Source organism: Orbicella faveolata, unplaced genomic scaffold, assembly GCF_042242905.1.
Source record: "Orbicella faveolata isolate gen_17 unplaced genomic scaffold, um_ofav_v1 contig_3, whole genome shotgun sequence".
In the NCBI taxonomy this organism is placed as follows: Eukaryota; Metazoa; Cnidaria; class Anthozoa; order Scleractinia; family Merulinidae; genus Orbicella; species Orbicella faveolata.
The window spans coordinates 22,399,924-22,412,267 of NW_028301558.1; the positions used below are offsets into that span (position 1 = coordinate 22,399,924).

The 12,344-nt window shown below is 39.2% G+C and overlaps 2 protein-coding genes and 1 long non-coding RNA gene across 4 annotated transcripts; 2 read left to right on the forward strand and 1 right to left on the reverse strand.

Annotated features, from left to right (window-relative positions):
- On the forward strand, positions 1-2,520 carry LOC110068308 (matrilysin-like). The gene is made up of 4 exons (XM_089297396.1): positions 1-36; positions 569-852; positions 1,335-1,645; positions 2,465-2,520. Exons 1-4 carry the CDS (start codon positions 1-3, stop codon positions 2,518-2,520), a joined length of 687 nt encoding a protein of 228 aa, XP_089153522.1.
- Positions 2,521-3,293: 773 nt separating this feature from the next.
- LOC110068277 (uncharacterized) lies at positions 3,294-8,453 on the reverse strand. 2 transcript variants are annotated; one of them, XR_002298745.2, is made up of 3 exons: positions 8,322-8,453; positions 7,596-7,782; positions 3,294-5,793 (listed from the first exon to the last, which is right to left on the reverse strand). It is a non-coding gene; the product is annotated as an uncharacterized LOC110068277 (long non-coding RNA). The 2 variants fall into 2 exon arrangements; XR_016209622.1 differs by having other exon boundaries at positions 3,294-7,782.
- LOC110068274 (matrilysin-like) lies at positions 6,562-12,335 on the forward strand. Its single transcript, XM_089297445.1, has 6 exons — positions 6,562-6,698; positions 8,339-8,709; positions 9,374-9,684; positions 10,885-10,917; positions 11,462-11,564; positions 12,244-12,335. The coding sequence occupies exons 1-5, from the start codon at positions 6,618-6,620 to the stop codon at positions 11,560-11,562; spliced, it is 897 nt and encodes a 298-aa protein (XP_089153571.1). The 5' UTR covers positions 6,562-6,617; the 3' UTR covers positions 11,563-11,564; positions 12,244-12,335.
- The last annotated feature ends 9 nt before the right edge of the window (positions 12,336-12,344 follow it).

The window sequence follows — 12,344 nt, forward strand, 5'->3', positions numbered from 1 at the left end:
ATGGCGATAAAAGTCTTCCTGGACAAAACGTTAAAGGCAAAGTTTACCTGCTTTTTCAAAATCGTGTCTCGGAAGCCCCAAACATCTGACAGCTGGAGTTTTCACAAGTTGTTCAGATTAGCACAAAGCTGGTTATAAAAGACGTTACAGTCGATAACTTCAATTGCAAAATCCGAACCGAACTAGTATTCAACATGTTGTGTTCCATTTTGTTGGCCGTTCTTGCTTCCCAGGTCATTGTCCCTGCAGCAGACGATGACGAGAGCAATGCTATAGAGAGTGATATCTTCTCCATATTATGTTGTTTGTTTTTTCAACTCCTTGCAAAGTTATAGCTAGCCTGTGTTTGGCAACGCTTTTTTTCTCCTTTTTGATCAATTCTAAAAGCAATTCAAACGTTCCAGCGTAGACAGATTCAGAGGATTATCTTTAAACTCAGTTTCGTCTCAGTTAAGAGGTTGGTTGCCTGGTTGCTGCAAATTTTGAAAGTGTCTGGAACCAAAGACACCCGTTCCTAAAGAAAAAATCCGTTTTAAGGTTTAGTTTTCTCCTTTTTTTTCTTTCACAGAATTTTCTGAGCCAGTACCACTATATATCTCCGTCGCGTTCAGGAAATCATGACGTTGAAACAGCCATCAGAAAATTCCGAGAGTTCACTGGTCTGCCCGTGACTGGCACTGAGTTAGATGAGGCCACTATTGCACAGACAAAGAAGCCACGTTGTGGAATGCCTGATGTTGATGAAGAAGGCCGCGTGAAGAGGTTTAAGACTGGGTCCAGATGGAGCAAGAAACACTTGACGTACTTTGTTGAGCATGGAGTAGATTTGGACCATTCCACTCAAGACGCGGTGTTTGCCAAAGCACTGAAATACTGAGCTGATGTATCAGGACTGTCTTTCTCCAAAGCTTCCAGCGCTTCCTCTGCTGACCTTAGGAACAGGTGAGCATACTTGTAACATTTAGCACATTAAACAGTACAACGTAAAAGTATTTCTCAATAGGTATCATTCAAATGATCATATTAAGTTACTGGGGATTCACTGACTTAACTGATGGAATTATTTCGCATGTACCCCATGCATGATTTGCCTTTGCTGACGCCAGTAAAATGGTAATAGAACTTTATGAGACATGACCTGGAGTAAAGACTTCCTCTGGCCTTCTTAGATGATCGAGCCAGTGAAGAAATTGGAAGAGCATGGTGATTTCCCACGTCATGTTAACTTAGAGCACGCAAAAATTGTCACCACAAAAATCATGTCCTTAGCAGGACAAGTCTGTTAAGGCGGAGCTCCCTTAATATACTTTCGCTGTTTCTTTCTGGATTCTTAGCTTTAGAAGTAAAACTCATGGTGGAACGTCTGAGAGAACATGCGCCTACCCATTCGACGGAAAAGGCAGCGTCCTCGCACACGCCTTCTTCCCCTCAGACGGCCATTCACACTTTGACGAAGATGAAAGATTCACCGATGGAACATCAAGTGGTACAAGCCTTCTGTGGGTTGCTACACATGAATTCGGTCACTCACTTGGTATCCATCGCTCTGATGTCAGAAATGCTGTCATGTATCCATACTTCACTGGATATGTACCAAACTTCAAGCTGCAGCAGAATGATGTTGATACAATTCAGTACTTGTACGGTAAGTTATGTTACAAGAGTGTATTTTGACAAGGAGATCGATCGATCGTCAAGTGGAAGCTGTCAAAAACAAAATAAAAAAACCTCGATCCTTTTTTTTAACACCATGACATTTCATGACATTTTCACAAAGTTCACGCTACAATAAGTTGTCAAACGAAACGGAAAATAAAATGTCTGTGGAGTGGCCAATCGAATTTCTCAGGCAAGCCTTTATTAACAAGGTTTTTTATTAAGGTATCGCGCGAAGCACAAGAGTGGAGATGACCCGAGGAGACTTTCATATAAAAAGGAAGTGGGTGCTTGTCGTAACTTTAGCGGTCAAAAAAGCGGTTTTTAGTACCTCTTAGGGTGTTTAGCTTCCAAAGGTTCACAGTGGCAGCTTTCGCGAATCCTTTAAGGGTATTGAGCCGGAAAAAATATAACGTATAAAATATAAAATATAATAAAATATAATATATGCGATATTAATTTTGTCACATTTACAATCGTCTTTATCGCTATTATGAAAATGTCACTTAAGGACGTTCGCGCGAAAATTTTCCAGTCGATAGATTTTTTTAAAATTTTTACTGCGGTCAGATAATGAGTTACTTGTGTCAGAAATGCAAAAAAGAAGATTCTCCCCCCGGTGGGGGGGAGGGGGGAGATGATCACTGTGTGTCCGGTCTAGTGCCTTGTGTCCTTCAGGGGTAAAAACACGATACACCCACCGGCCGTCCTGCAGGCTGCAAAAAAATGAAAAGAGTAATTGAAGATATTTGTTTAGATATTTACGTATTTCCAAGATCTAAATAAGGAGAATTATTTTGTTTTACAGGCAAACCCGGTAATGGAGGAGGAGGAGACAGTAAGTTGCATCGAATGTTTTTGTGACTGGAATAAAAGCAAGTGAAGAATTACTTCTACGACTAGTCAGTAAGAGAAATCTTCGCGGATCACCATCATAGTTTCTCAAAATCATTAACGATTTATAGAGTTGAAACAAAAGAAATCATAATCGTGGCGCTTTTTTGGAGTATCTGATCTCAATTAGCATAGATTTTTCTGAGATTCGATTGAGGAGATACATAAAACGTTCACGACATGCACTGGGCTTGTTTCACCACATTTCTAGCGCCTCGAAGTTCGTCACAACACTCCGCCTAGCATAGTATTTTCTGCTTTCTCCTTGGGGATTAAAAAATGTGGTCAAACACCGTCTTTAGTATTTGATATACTATTTCTTCAGCACCAGGAAGCAAACGCTAAGGACAAAGATTAGAGATTAGCAATAAAAACTCCGATTTTTATACAATTAGCAATTCTGCGATAGTTCTAATGAAAACAAAGTTGCAAATCGGTTATTTCGAAGCGGTCTAATGCCATCAATTATTTTCACCAAACTACCTTATTAAACGCTTAAAACTGAGAGATTGACCACGTTTGTTTGTTTTCATTGTAGCTTGTCAGCATAAAAATGCGAACTGTAAACATTGGCAAGTTATTGCAGCCACCGCTCGTACGTAAAAGCTAATTGCGAGAAAACATGCAACCTGTGCTGAAGGTATGTTTACAACAAATAAGCAATTATTAAGCGAGGCTGTTCACAATGTATTGCCAATATATTGCAATATATTGCACAGCGAAATAATTGAGAAATAACAACATTTTGCTCAACCTCGTACAGCTCTTTATTTCACACTTCGCATCAAGTGGAAACCATGTCGGTCCCATAAGCTTCTTTTTCCCTTGATATAATGAAACCTAGACAGTATTATTTACGTAATACACATTTTCGATGATCAGTTATGTTCTGTGATGTTATAATAGTTGACAGAGGGGGGAAGCTACAATCATGGACAAAAGTCTTGGGACAAATTTTCACTTTTGGCGCTTTTGCGTACACGCCAGGCGCGAATACAACTTCACCTGTCTAACCTCGCCCCCCACCCCCCATACAATGTTGAAAACTACTACGTGCAATTTCAACTGATTTTCAACATTGTGTTGGGTGGGGAGGGGGGACAGCAACCCATTTATAAAGGATATAGCAGCGTTTTCTTCATACTTCAGTTCTAAAACACAGATAATCCGTTACATTGCATAAGTGTCCCAAGGACTTTTGTCCACGATTGTAGCTATCACCGAAAGACGTTTTCTACAGGCAAACGAGTAAATCTCGGGCACGGTTGTGCAGTTAGAAAGGTATTGTAGGGAACTGGGCACTAATGACAGTGTCATCATACACGCCATGTTAAACGGCACAAACCCTTTTTCCCACTGCTTCTATCCCGCCATCTTTTTGCTTTGTTTTCTAAGCGCATCAGTGTGGCAAAGTATCATTAAACGTAAACTTTAAAAGGTAAAAGATTAGGTCTGCATATGAGTCATGTGGCCCATCAGGCAGAAGCTTATCCCGGTTGCCGTAGCATGAAGCGACTAGGAGTATTTCTACCCCTCGTTCCCAGTGCTACTCCCTCCTGGACGGAATGCTCGTCCTTCACAGGGTTGCTCCCAGCATTAAGATGAATTCTAAGCATTGCATTGCGCATCCCTACTGCACACGATTTTCGCGTCATCAGCGCGCGCACATCAGCGCATGCGCGAACAAAACGTAAGAGGTTTCCCTCAAACTAAGCTCGATAGCGAAATAAACGCTCCTTTTCTCTTAAACGAGCACGATGACCCCCACTTTTTATTTCATAATTTCGATGAGAACAAAATCCTCAATAACTGAGAAAAACATTAGCAGAAATCTATGGCTACTTTTTTGGCAAATGAAATAAATACTACAGAGGGAGACATAACGGGCCCAACAGCGCATGTCCAAATTATGTTTCCTTTAAGATTAAAAAATGCAGGGTATTTGAAGACATTTTTTCTGGGACGTAGATGAATAAACAATCAAAGAAAGTCAAACTCTGGGTGATATAACACGCTGCATTGAAAAATAATCGAGCTTATTTGATGCGCACGGAGATTACTAAAAGTCACCTAAATAACCGTATTTGTCAGCATTATAGCGTGAAAACAAACACGGAGACCCCCTCTTTTTACTACGTTTTGAATACTCTCCTTGTCCTGTAACAACAGCGTACCAAATCTCATCGGAAATCTATGGCGGGTTCTCTCACTAAGGAATCACCTTAAGTTCGCCGGTACCCATTTATACACCTGGGTGGAGAGAGGCATTGTGAAAGTAAAGACTCTTGCCCAAGAACACAACACAATGGCTCGAACCCGGACCGTTCGATCCGGAGACGAGCGCACTAACCATGAGGCCACCGCGTAAACGTTTAGTTAGACTTGTACTTCGTGCTTAATCCCAGGCTCAATAAATATTCCTTTACCATGTGTGGTAACTGCACCACTCTTAAATAACATTTTTTACTTTTGTTTTACTTGCTTATTAGATCGAGCGGTTTTTAAGGTAGTGTCGAATGTAATCAGGGAATTATTTATCTTCTCTTTACACTCCCGAGTAACCTTGGTTAATAGCAGACTTCTTACACAAGCGAAAACATTTCGAAAAAGTGCAATCATGTGTTGGAAAGAATCCAGTAACTGACCTTCAAGCTTGGATAGAAAAAGGAAAAATAAGGACAAGGAATGTGAAAGAAAACGAAAAGAATTTTTACATTAAATCCCATTTCTTTTAGGAAAGAAATCCATAAGATTACAAGAAAACCTTCTGGATTGATCACGCAGAAACAATATTTGGGAAAATATCAAACCGGTATAAAACAGTCTGATTGGTTGATTTTGGTTACTGACGTAATGAGCAAGTGTAATAAGGAATACTATAATCCGCAGGAAGATTAGAGAAATGAACAAAACCAGCTTGTTACTTGTTTAAACAGGTTCCGGGAAGCGTTTGCTCACGATAACTTGACGTTATTATGAAATATTAACAGGCCTCCGTACAGAACGCTTATGCCAACATTTGAACGATAAAAGGAAAAAAAGAGACGATAAAATGATAAATTAAAAACAAACATCGCTGACAAGTGATTGTACAGCAGCAAAAGCAAGATTTAAGACTGAGCAATTTCATAAATTACAAGTAATGTTCTGACGGTTATACAAGAAATTTTTTACGACTATTCTGAAGAAGAACCCAAAGAAATATTCCGTTCTTTACAGCACCCATCTCCTTCTTCTGCTCTCCTGCCAAAGAAACAAATTTACCTCAGTTTTACATCTTTGCGATTATTAACTGAGTTTGCTTCTTTAAACAACTGGAAAACAAATAAAAATATTGAGAAATAATTGGACGGGGGATGTAAATGAAATTTTCATGTGGGGAAGTCAAAACTCTATCCTTTTGAACATTACCTTCCAGAAAATGGTACTTCTTCAGCATGTTTTCAATTGAAATGCTGCAAATTTTTGTCTAAATTCTTTCTTGAGAAACAGCTTAAAATGAATTGTCAAATGCAAGAAAACTGTTAGCATCAAGCCATCGGCGAACTTATTACTTCAACAAATCATTATGCCTTATTATATGTTCACGATAATCATTACTGTTTTAGTTTTAGTTTACAAAAGCTTTTGCAACACTGTATGTATTTATGGTCATCCAAATAAAGCTTGCTGTTGTTGTTCGCAATGCTAAATACACAAATAAATACCCAAATAACAGTTACAAGTTTCCACCCTTCAGCTCGTGAAACTGATTCATATCTTTTCTATATCTTCAACCTGAGAAAGAGTCACATTTCGAGCGGGGCCCCCGTGTATAGCCCGTTATAGGGAGTACCCCCCACTGGTCGATGCAATCTTTACAAACATTGAAATACCGAGAAGGAGACCAGAAGGCCTCCTGAAAAAAGACTTGAGAGCCAGGTTTACTTTTCATGATTGGTAAGCCTAACATCTGACAGGTGAGTTTTGCACAAGTTGTTCAGGTAAGCACATAACGAGTTATAAAAAAGATTACAGTGGATAGCAAACTTCACTTACAAAACCCGAACCAAGCCAGCACTCCGAACATGTTGTGTTCAGTTTTGTTGGCCGTTCTTGCCTCACAAGCGATTGTCTTTGCAGCAGATGATGACGAGACCAGTGCCTTAGTGAGTAATTTCTTCACAATGTTATGTTGTTTCTTTTTTCAGCTCCTTGTAAAGTTATAGTTAGCCTGTGTTAAGCAATGTTTAAGAGCAGCCTCGTTTAGCTCCTTCTTTGACCCCGTAAGATTTCATATCTGGAAGTATTTTCTTGCAATAATTGTTTCGGAGAGATATCACTAGAAAATGTTTCAAAATAACGAAACGTTTGCTTTTCTTGCAGTAATCGGTTTCGTTACGCTTGGGTCAAAGGTCACGTTTTCAGGAAGATATGCTGCATTTAGTTCGCTATCTCAACGCTCGCAGTTTTATTTACCCAAACATTTTATTTCACTAATTTAAAGAGGAAACAACGCTCTTTCAGACCAAACTAGTCGTTTTGGGAAAAGCCGTGTACCAGAACGCCTTTTTAGCATTTGAAAATAGGCTAAACGGAGACCTCGTGTTAACCTATCTTGGGTCGTTAATTTAGAAAATTCCTCAAATATTTTAGTTTTAATCAAATCGCGATCTATTTAGCTCTAAATATACAAGAAAGGAAGTGCAAATATGACGTGAAATCAGTTTGTGATGACGAATTTTACTTTTGAGTTTACGAGCCTCTGAATATGCCGCTCATTTTCAATCCATTTTGGCCGATTTGGGGCATCAAAACGAAAAAGTTGCGTAAAAAGATAATTTTTGATTTTTCGAACTTAAAACAATATTTTTGCAACTAGTGCCCGTAGGGCTTCATTCTGGGCGAGTTTGAAGAAATTCGATTTTTTCGCTATTTCCAAGTCTAGTTGATATTTAGGCGAAGCTGCTCTTAAGCTTTCTATCTCCTTTTTGATCAATTCTAAAAACAAATTCAAACGTTCCGGCATAGACAGATTCAGAAGGTTATATCTTAGGTACTCTCACCTTCGTTTCAACTGAGGCATTGCGCTCGAGACCATGGCTTTGATTTGTTCACAGTTTAATGTTGGTACTTTCACAGCTTCATGTAAAATCCAGTTCGCCTTTGTTTCCCAATGTTAAAGCTGTATAGAGGGTCTGTATGGGGCGTGCTGGAATCTCAGTTAACAGTAAACTTCCAGAGATTTCTCAGCTGCTGGTGAAAATTACAGTCCATTTCTAAACTCTAAATCAACTTCGTGGAGACAATACCTCATTACCCAAATGAAGGTTAAGACTTTGAACAGTTCAGCTATGAGATAGACCTCCCCTATAAATCCACTCAATATCTCGTTGGGAGTGGCTTCAAGCAGGGTCACAATGAGTCCCATTTCTCAGCTATCAAATTGGTAGAGAAAACGCCTCAATTTCAGACTGACGGTGAAACATATTTTGACGAATTCAACTATCAGGTAAACCTTATCTAAATCCACTTTATATCTCGAATGTCATTGGCTTCAGACAGGGTCATTTTTAGCCAACATATTATTAACAGTTGCCAATGCAAAAATTTAACTCTAGACGCGATCCGTGTTGTACTCAAAATAAGGTGTCAAGTCTGGTTAATGCGAATATGTGTGTATTTTGTATACTTTGTAATTTCAACAAAAGTCCTTTTTAGCTGAAATAAGACACCGTTACATATTACAACACTGTTTTGAAACCCCAACAAATATTTATAGCGTTTATAACCTTTTTTTCTGTGACAGAAATTCCTGAGCCAGTACCATTATATATCTCCCTCGCGTTCAGGAAATCATGACGTGGAAACAGCCATCAGAAAATTCCAACAGTTCACAGGTCTGCCTGTGACCGGCAAGTTAGATGAGGCCACTATTGCACAGACAAAGAAGCCACGTTGTGGAATGCCTGATGTTGATGAAGAAGGCCGTGTGAAGAGGTTTAAGACTGGGTCCAGATGGAGCAAGAAACACTTGACGTACTTTGTTGAGCATGGAGCAGACTTGGACCATTCTACTCAAGACAGAGTGTTTGAAAAGGCTCTGAAATACTGGGCTGATGTATCAGGACTGTCTTTCTCCAGAGCTTCCAGCGCAAGATCTGCTGACCTTAAGATCAGGTAAAAGAGGAACAAGAGATACAATCAGAATGTCATAAATATACATGAATTCATCATGAAAATGAAAACTACAGCCAAAAACTAAGTGAACAAAGTTGGATCCTAAACAGGCTCTGATCGATCAAAACGAAGGAATTACATCAACAATTTTCGAAAGACTAAAGAAAGTGTTCAGGTACAGATACAATATTTGGGCCGGTCACTACCAACCTTCATCGGATTTATTGAAAAGAATCGCCATTTTACATAGTTTATATACATTGATTATACACTTGAAAAACAAAGACGTGAAATTTCACACAGTTTTCATCATTTGATGCAATAAAAAGATAGACGACAGTACCCATGTATGAAAAAAATGACAAGAAGATGATTATTGATATAAAAATTCATCACATTTTTTATAGTGTGATAACGTGTACTTAAATTCAACCTTTTTGTGTTCAGCTGAAGCTTCACTCTCCCGCCTAATTTTATAACCTGTTAGCCAGGCATGTAGCCATTGCGGACCTATCTATACGTAAGACTACTACCTCGCTATGTCAGCAAGCTCGAAAATTATAACCACATCATGATATTCATAGCAACTCTTAATATGTCGAGGTGGGCCTTCCCTCCCCCCTCCCCCCTAAAATTACTTTCATATTACCTTTAATATTCCAAGCTTTGGAAGAACAACTCACGGTGGAAGTTCTGAGAGAACATGCGCCTACCCATTTGACGGAAAAGGCAAAGTACTTGCACACGCTTTCTTCCCCTCAGATGGCCGCGCGCACTTTGATGAAGATGAAACATTCACCGACGGAACATACAGTGGTACAAACCTTCTGTGGGTGGCTACACATGAATTCGGTCACTCACTGGGAATCCATCACTCCGATGTCGAGAATGCTGTCATGTATCCGTATTACACTGGATATGTACCAAACTTCAAGCTGCAGCAAGATGACATCGATGCAATCCAGTACTTGTACGGTGAGATATGCCACAATAGTTTATTTTATTAAACAGGTATAATTAGGAACAAGACAAAATGGAAACGACTTACTGAATAGAAATGAACGTTTTTTAAAGGAGCATTCTGCCCTTTTCAAATTGACGAAAGTTTGCAATGCTACAAATAAAGAAACTGCCTCATTATGTCTTCAAATTAAAATCAAAAGACCTTGCACAGAAAGATGTCAGTAAAACACAAAAAAGTCCCAAGAGTCGCTGTTAAAATCCCTTCCATGGGTTTAATTCATCAAGGGCTCGATTCGTTTCGGCGATTACGTAAGGGTGTGGATTACAGCTCTTGGTATAAGGCAGAATCCATTCTGTTGTCCCTGCTGATGTCCTTTGCATTCAAAAGCAATTCTTTAGTCCTAAAAAGAAAAGATATCAGTCTATTCTATCAAGGGGCGGCCTGTTGCCCAAGGCGTTGAGACAGGGCATCAGTATTGAATCGCTGACTAGCGTTGCGTCCACAAAGGCAACTGACTCAAAATACAAGGCAAGACCTGTCTCTATCTGCGAGTCGTTTCTTTTACTCCTCATAAGCGGTCTTGAGGCAGCTGCGATGCCAGAATGCTCTTATCCGTCATCCATCACGTATGAAATCAACAGATATCACCCCCCCCCCCCCCCCAGCTCGGTGCGGAGATCATCACAGGCTAAAACCAGGTTTACGTTTTCGACGAATGCACTATTGTGACAATTCTTTGATGACTGAAGCAAGATGGAAAGATTGGCGATGAAATGATAATAGTAGATCAGCAGCTTTAAGTAGGAGTGAAGTTCTACGAGGTACTTTAGACTTAGAGGTTCACTGATAGCTACAATCTTTTCAGCTGTGAGTTGTTCACCTTCCCTATCTACCCGGTACTCTAAGAGCTGTATTCGTGTCAATGAACTCAAACGCGGACCACTTGGCGGATACAACACGAGAGGTTATGCATGAAATACTAACTGTCTCGGCTTGTACGTCATGTCCTTCTGCCAAAAACGAACAAGCAAAGCTCCACCCGGCCTGTCCTGCAGGTTAAACGAAGCAAAAAGATAATTATGGGTATCTCTAGTTTTTGACGTATTTCGCAGATCTAAACAATTATTATTGTTATTATTATTATTATTATTATTATTATTATTATTATTATTATTATTATTATTTATTATTATTATTATTATTTTTTAAAGGTAAACCTGGCAGCGGCAATGGAGGAGGAGGATGTAAGTTACACGGCTTTTTTCTGACTGGTCTACCAAGTTGATCGAAGCAAAGATTCTCAATCTAAATTTTAGAAATGAAAGTGTTTGGAACTATGTGAATCACGATCATAGATCAGCCGCCGTTCACGAAAGTTTTCGGTAGTAGTGAAGCATTGAAAACCAACAACAAACGATTAGGTTTGAAAGATGAACGAAAAAACCGAGAAGAAATCCTTCACTGGGATAAATAAATTAATTAAAACGGTCGTTTTCTTCCGTCAACTTGAATGACATGGAAGAACGAAACAGTTATACGAAATTTAGTGAGACTAAACCAACCAAGCCGCTATCCAACGGTAATTTTTTTGCAAGTTAACCGATAGAGGTCAAATATTCATTGTTTCTTGCTCACATTGATAATTTGTGGAAAACCTGAACATCCGAGGTTTTCTTCGTTTGTCAATTTGCACAGAATTTGCAGCAGTCACGGTGTAATTTCTAATTTTTCCTACAGTAGCACTAATCATTTTTTAAAACTCAAACGGATTGTTTGCTCTCGTTGTAGCTTGCGAGGATCAGAATTCGGGCTGTAAGGGTTGGAAGAGTTACTGCACAACCAACTCGTATGTACAACGCTATTGCAAGAAAACGTGCAATCTGTGCTGAAGGTATGTTGAAAAAACGTATATTTATTAAAAAATTATCACTCATTGAACATGGCTGGGCAAAATAAATTGTCCATCCCGAAGGCACCGGAAAATAATTGATTTTTGCCACTATCACGATATTTTGCTCAACCTCGTTCAATGAATTGCTCATTATTTCACACTTCACATCAAGTGGAAACCTTGATGGTACACCAAGATCCTGTTTTGTGGGTGTGGCTTGAAATGTTTTTCACCCCTTAGAGGTACAATTCCCCCCCCCCCCCCCCCCCACTTCCCGAGACTCAAACTCCTTTCAAATTCTCGCTATATTTGTTTGACAATTGGGCACTTAAAGTTCACCAAAGACACTTAAGAAAACCGAGATCTTCTGTTCAATACTTCATTAGGGGTATGTTTTATGAAAGATTAATACTATTTCCAGAAGTGGGTTTATAGAACGGAGACTAACTCTACATTACCGAACTCGCCTCCTTACTTCGCTCACAGATAATTAAAATTCGAAACCTTTTTAGATATTTTCATCAGGAAAACACAAAATTTGCCAGGAGCGTGTACGAGAGGGACGACAGATGGATTTTTCCGAAATATATTTCCTATAACAAGACTAATGAGTCATGTGACTTATAGTTACATAGCTAGAAATATACTGATACAAATTTTGTTTTCAATTTATTTCCAGATCGCCTGCCACAGAAGCAGAAGAAACTTTGATCGCTTTATGTAACCGTCAGGGAAAATAAATGAATGTTAATAAACGCATCAAAAATGAAATTCGTACAG

Bases quoted from the DNA above. Each gene is read 5' to 3' on its own strand.
- LOC110068308 (XM_089297396.1), top strand. From the start codon at position 1: ATGGCGATAAAAGTCTTCCTGGACAAAACGTTAAAG. The intron at 853-1,334 runs GTTTGCCAAAGC...CTGGATTCTTAG, and splicing joins CATTCCACTCAAGACGCGGT to CTTTAGAAGTAAAACTCATG. The intron at 1,646-2,464 runs GTAAGTTATGTT...TTTGTTTTACAG, and splicing joins TACAATTCAGTACTTGTACG to GCAAACCCGGTAATGGAGGA.
- LOC110068274 (XM_089297445.1), top strand. From the start codon at position 6,618: ATGTTGTGTTCAGTTTTGTTGGCCGTTCTTGCCTCACAAGCGATTGTC. The intron at 9,685-10,884 runs GTGAGATATGCC...TATTTTTTAAAG, and splicing joins TGCAATCCAGTACTTGTACG to GTAAACCTGGCAGCGGCAAT. The intron at 10,918-11,461 runs GTAAGTTACACG...CTCTCGTTGTAG, and splicing joins CGGCAATGGAGGAGGAGGAT to CTTGCGAGGATCAGAATTCG.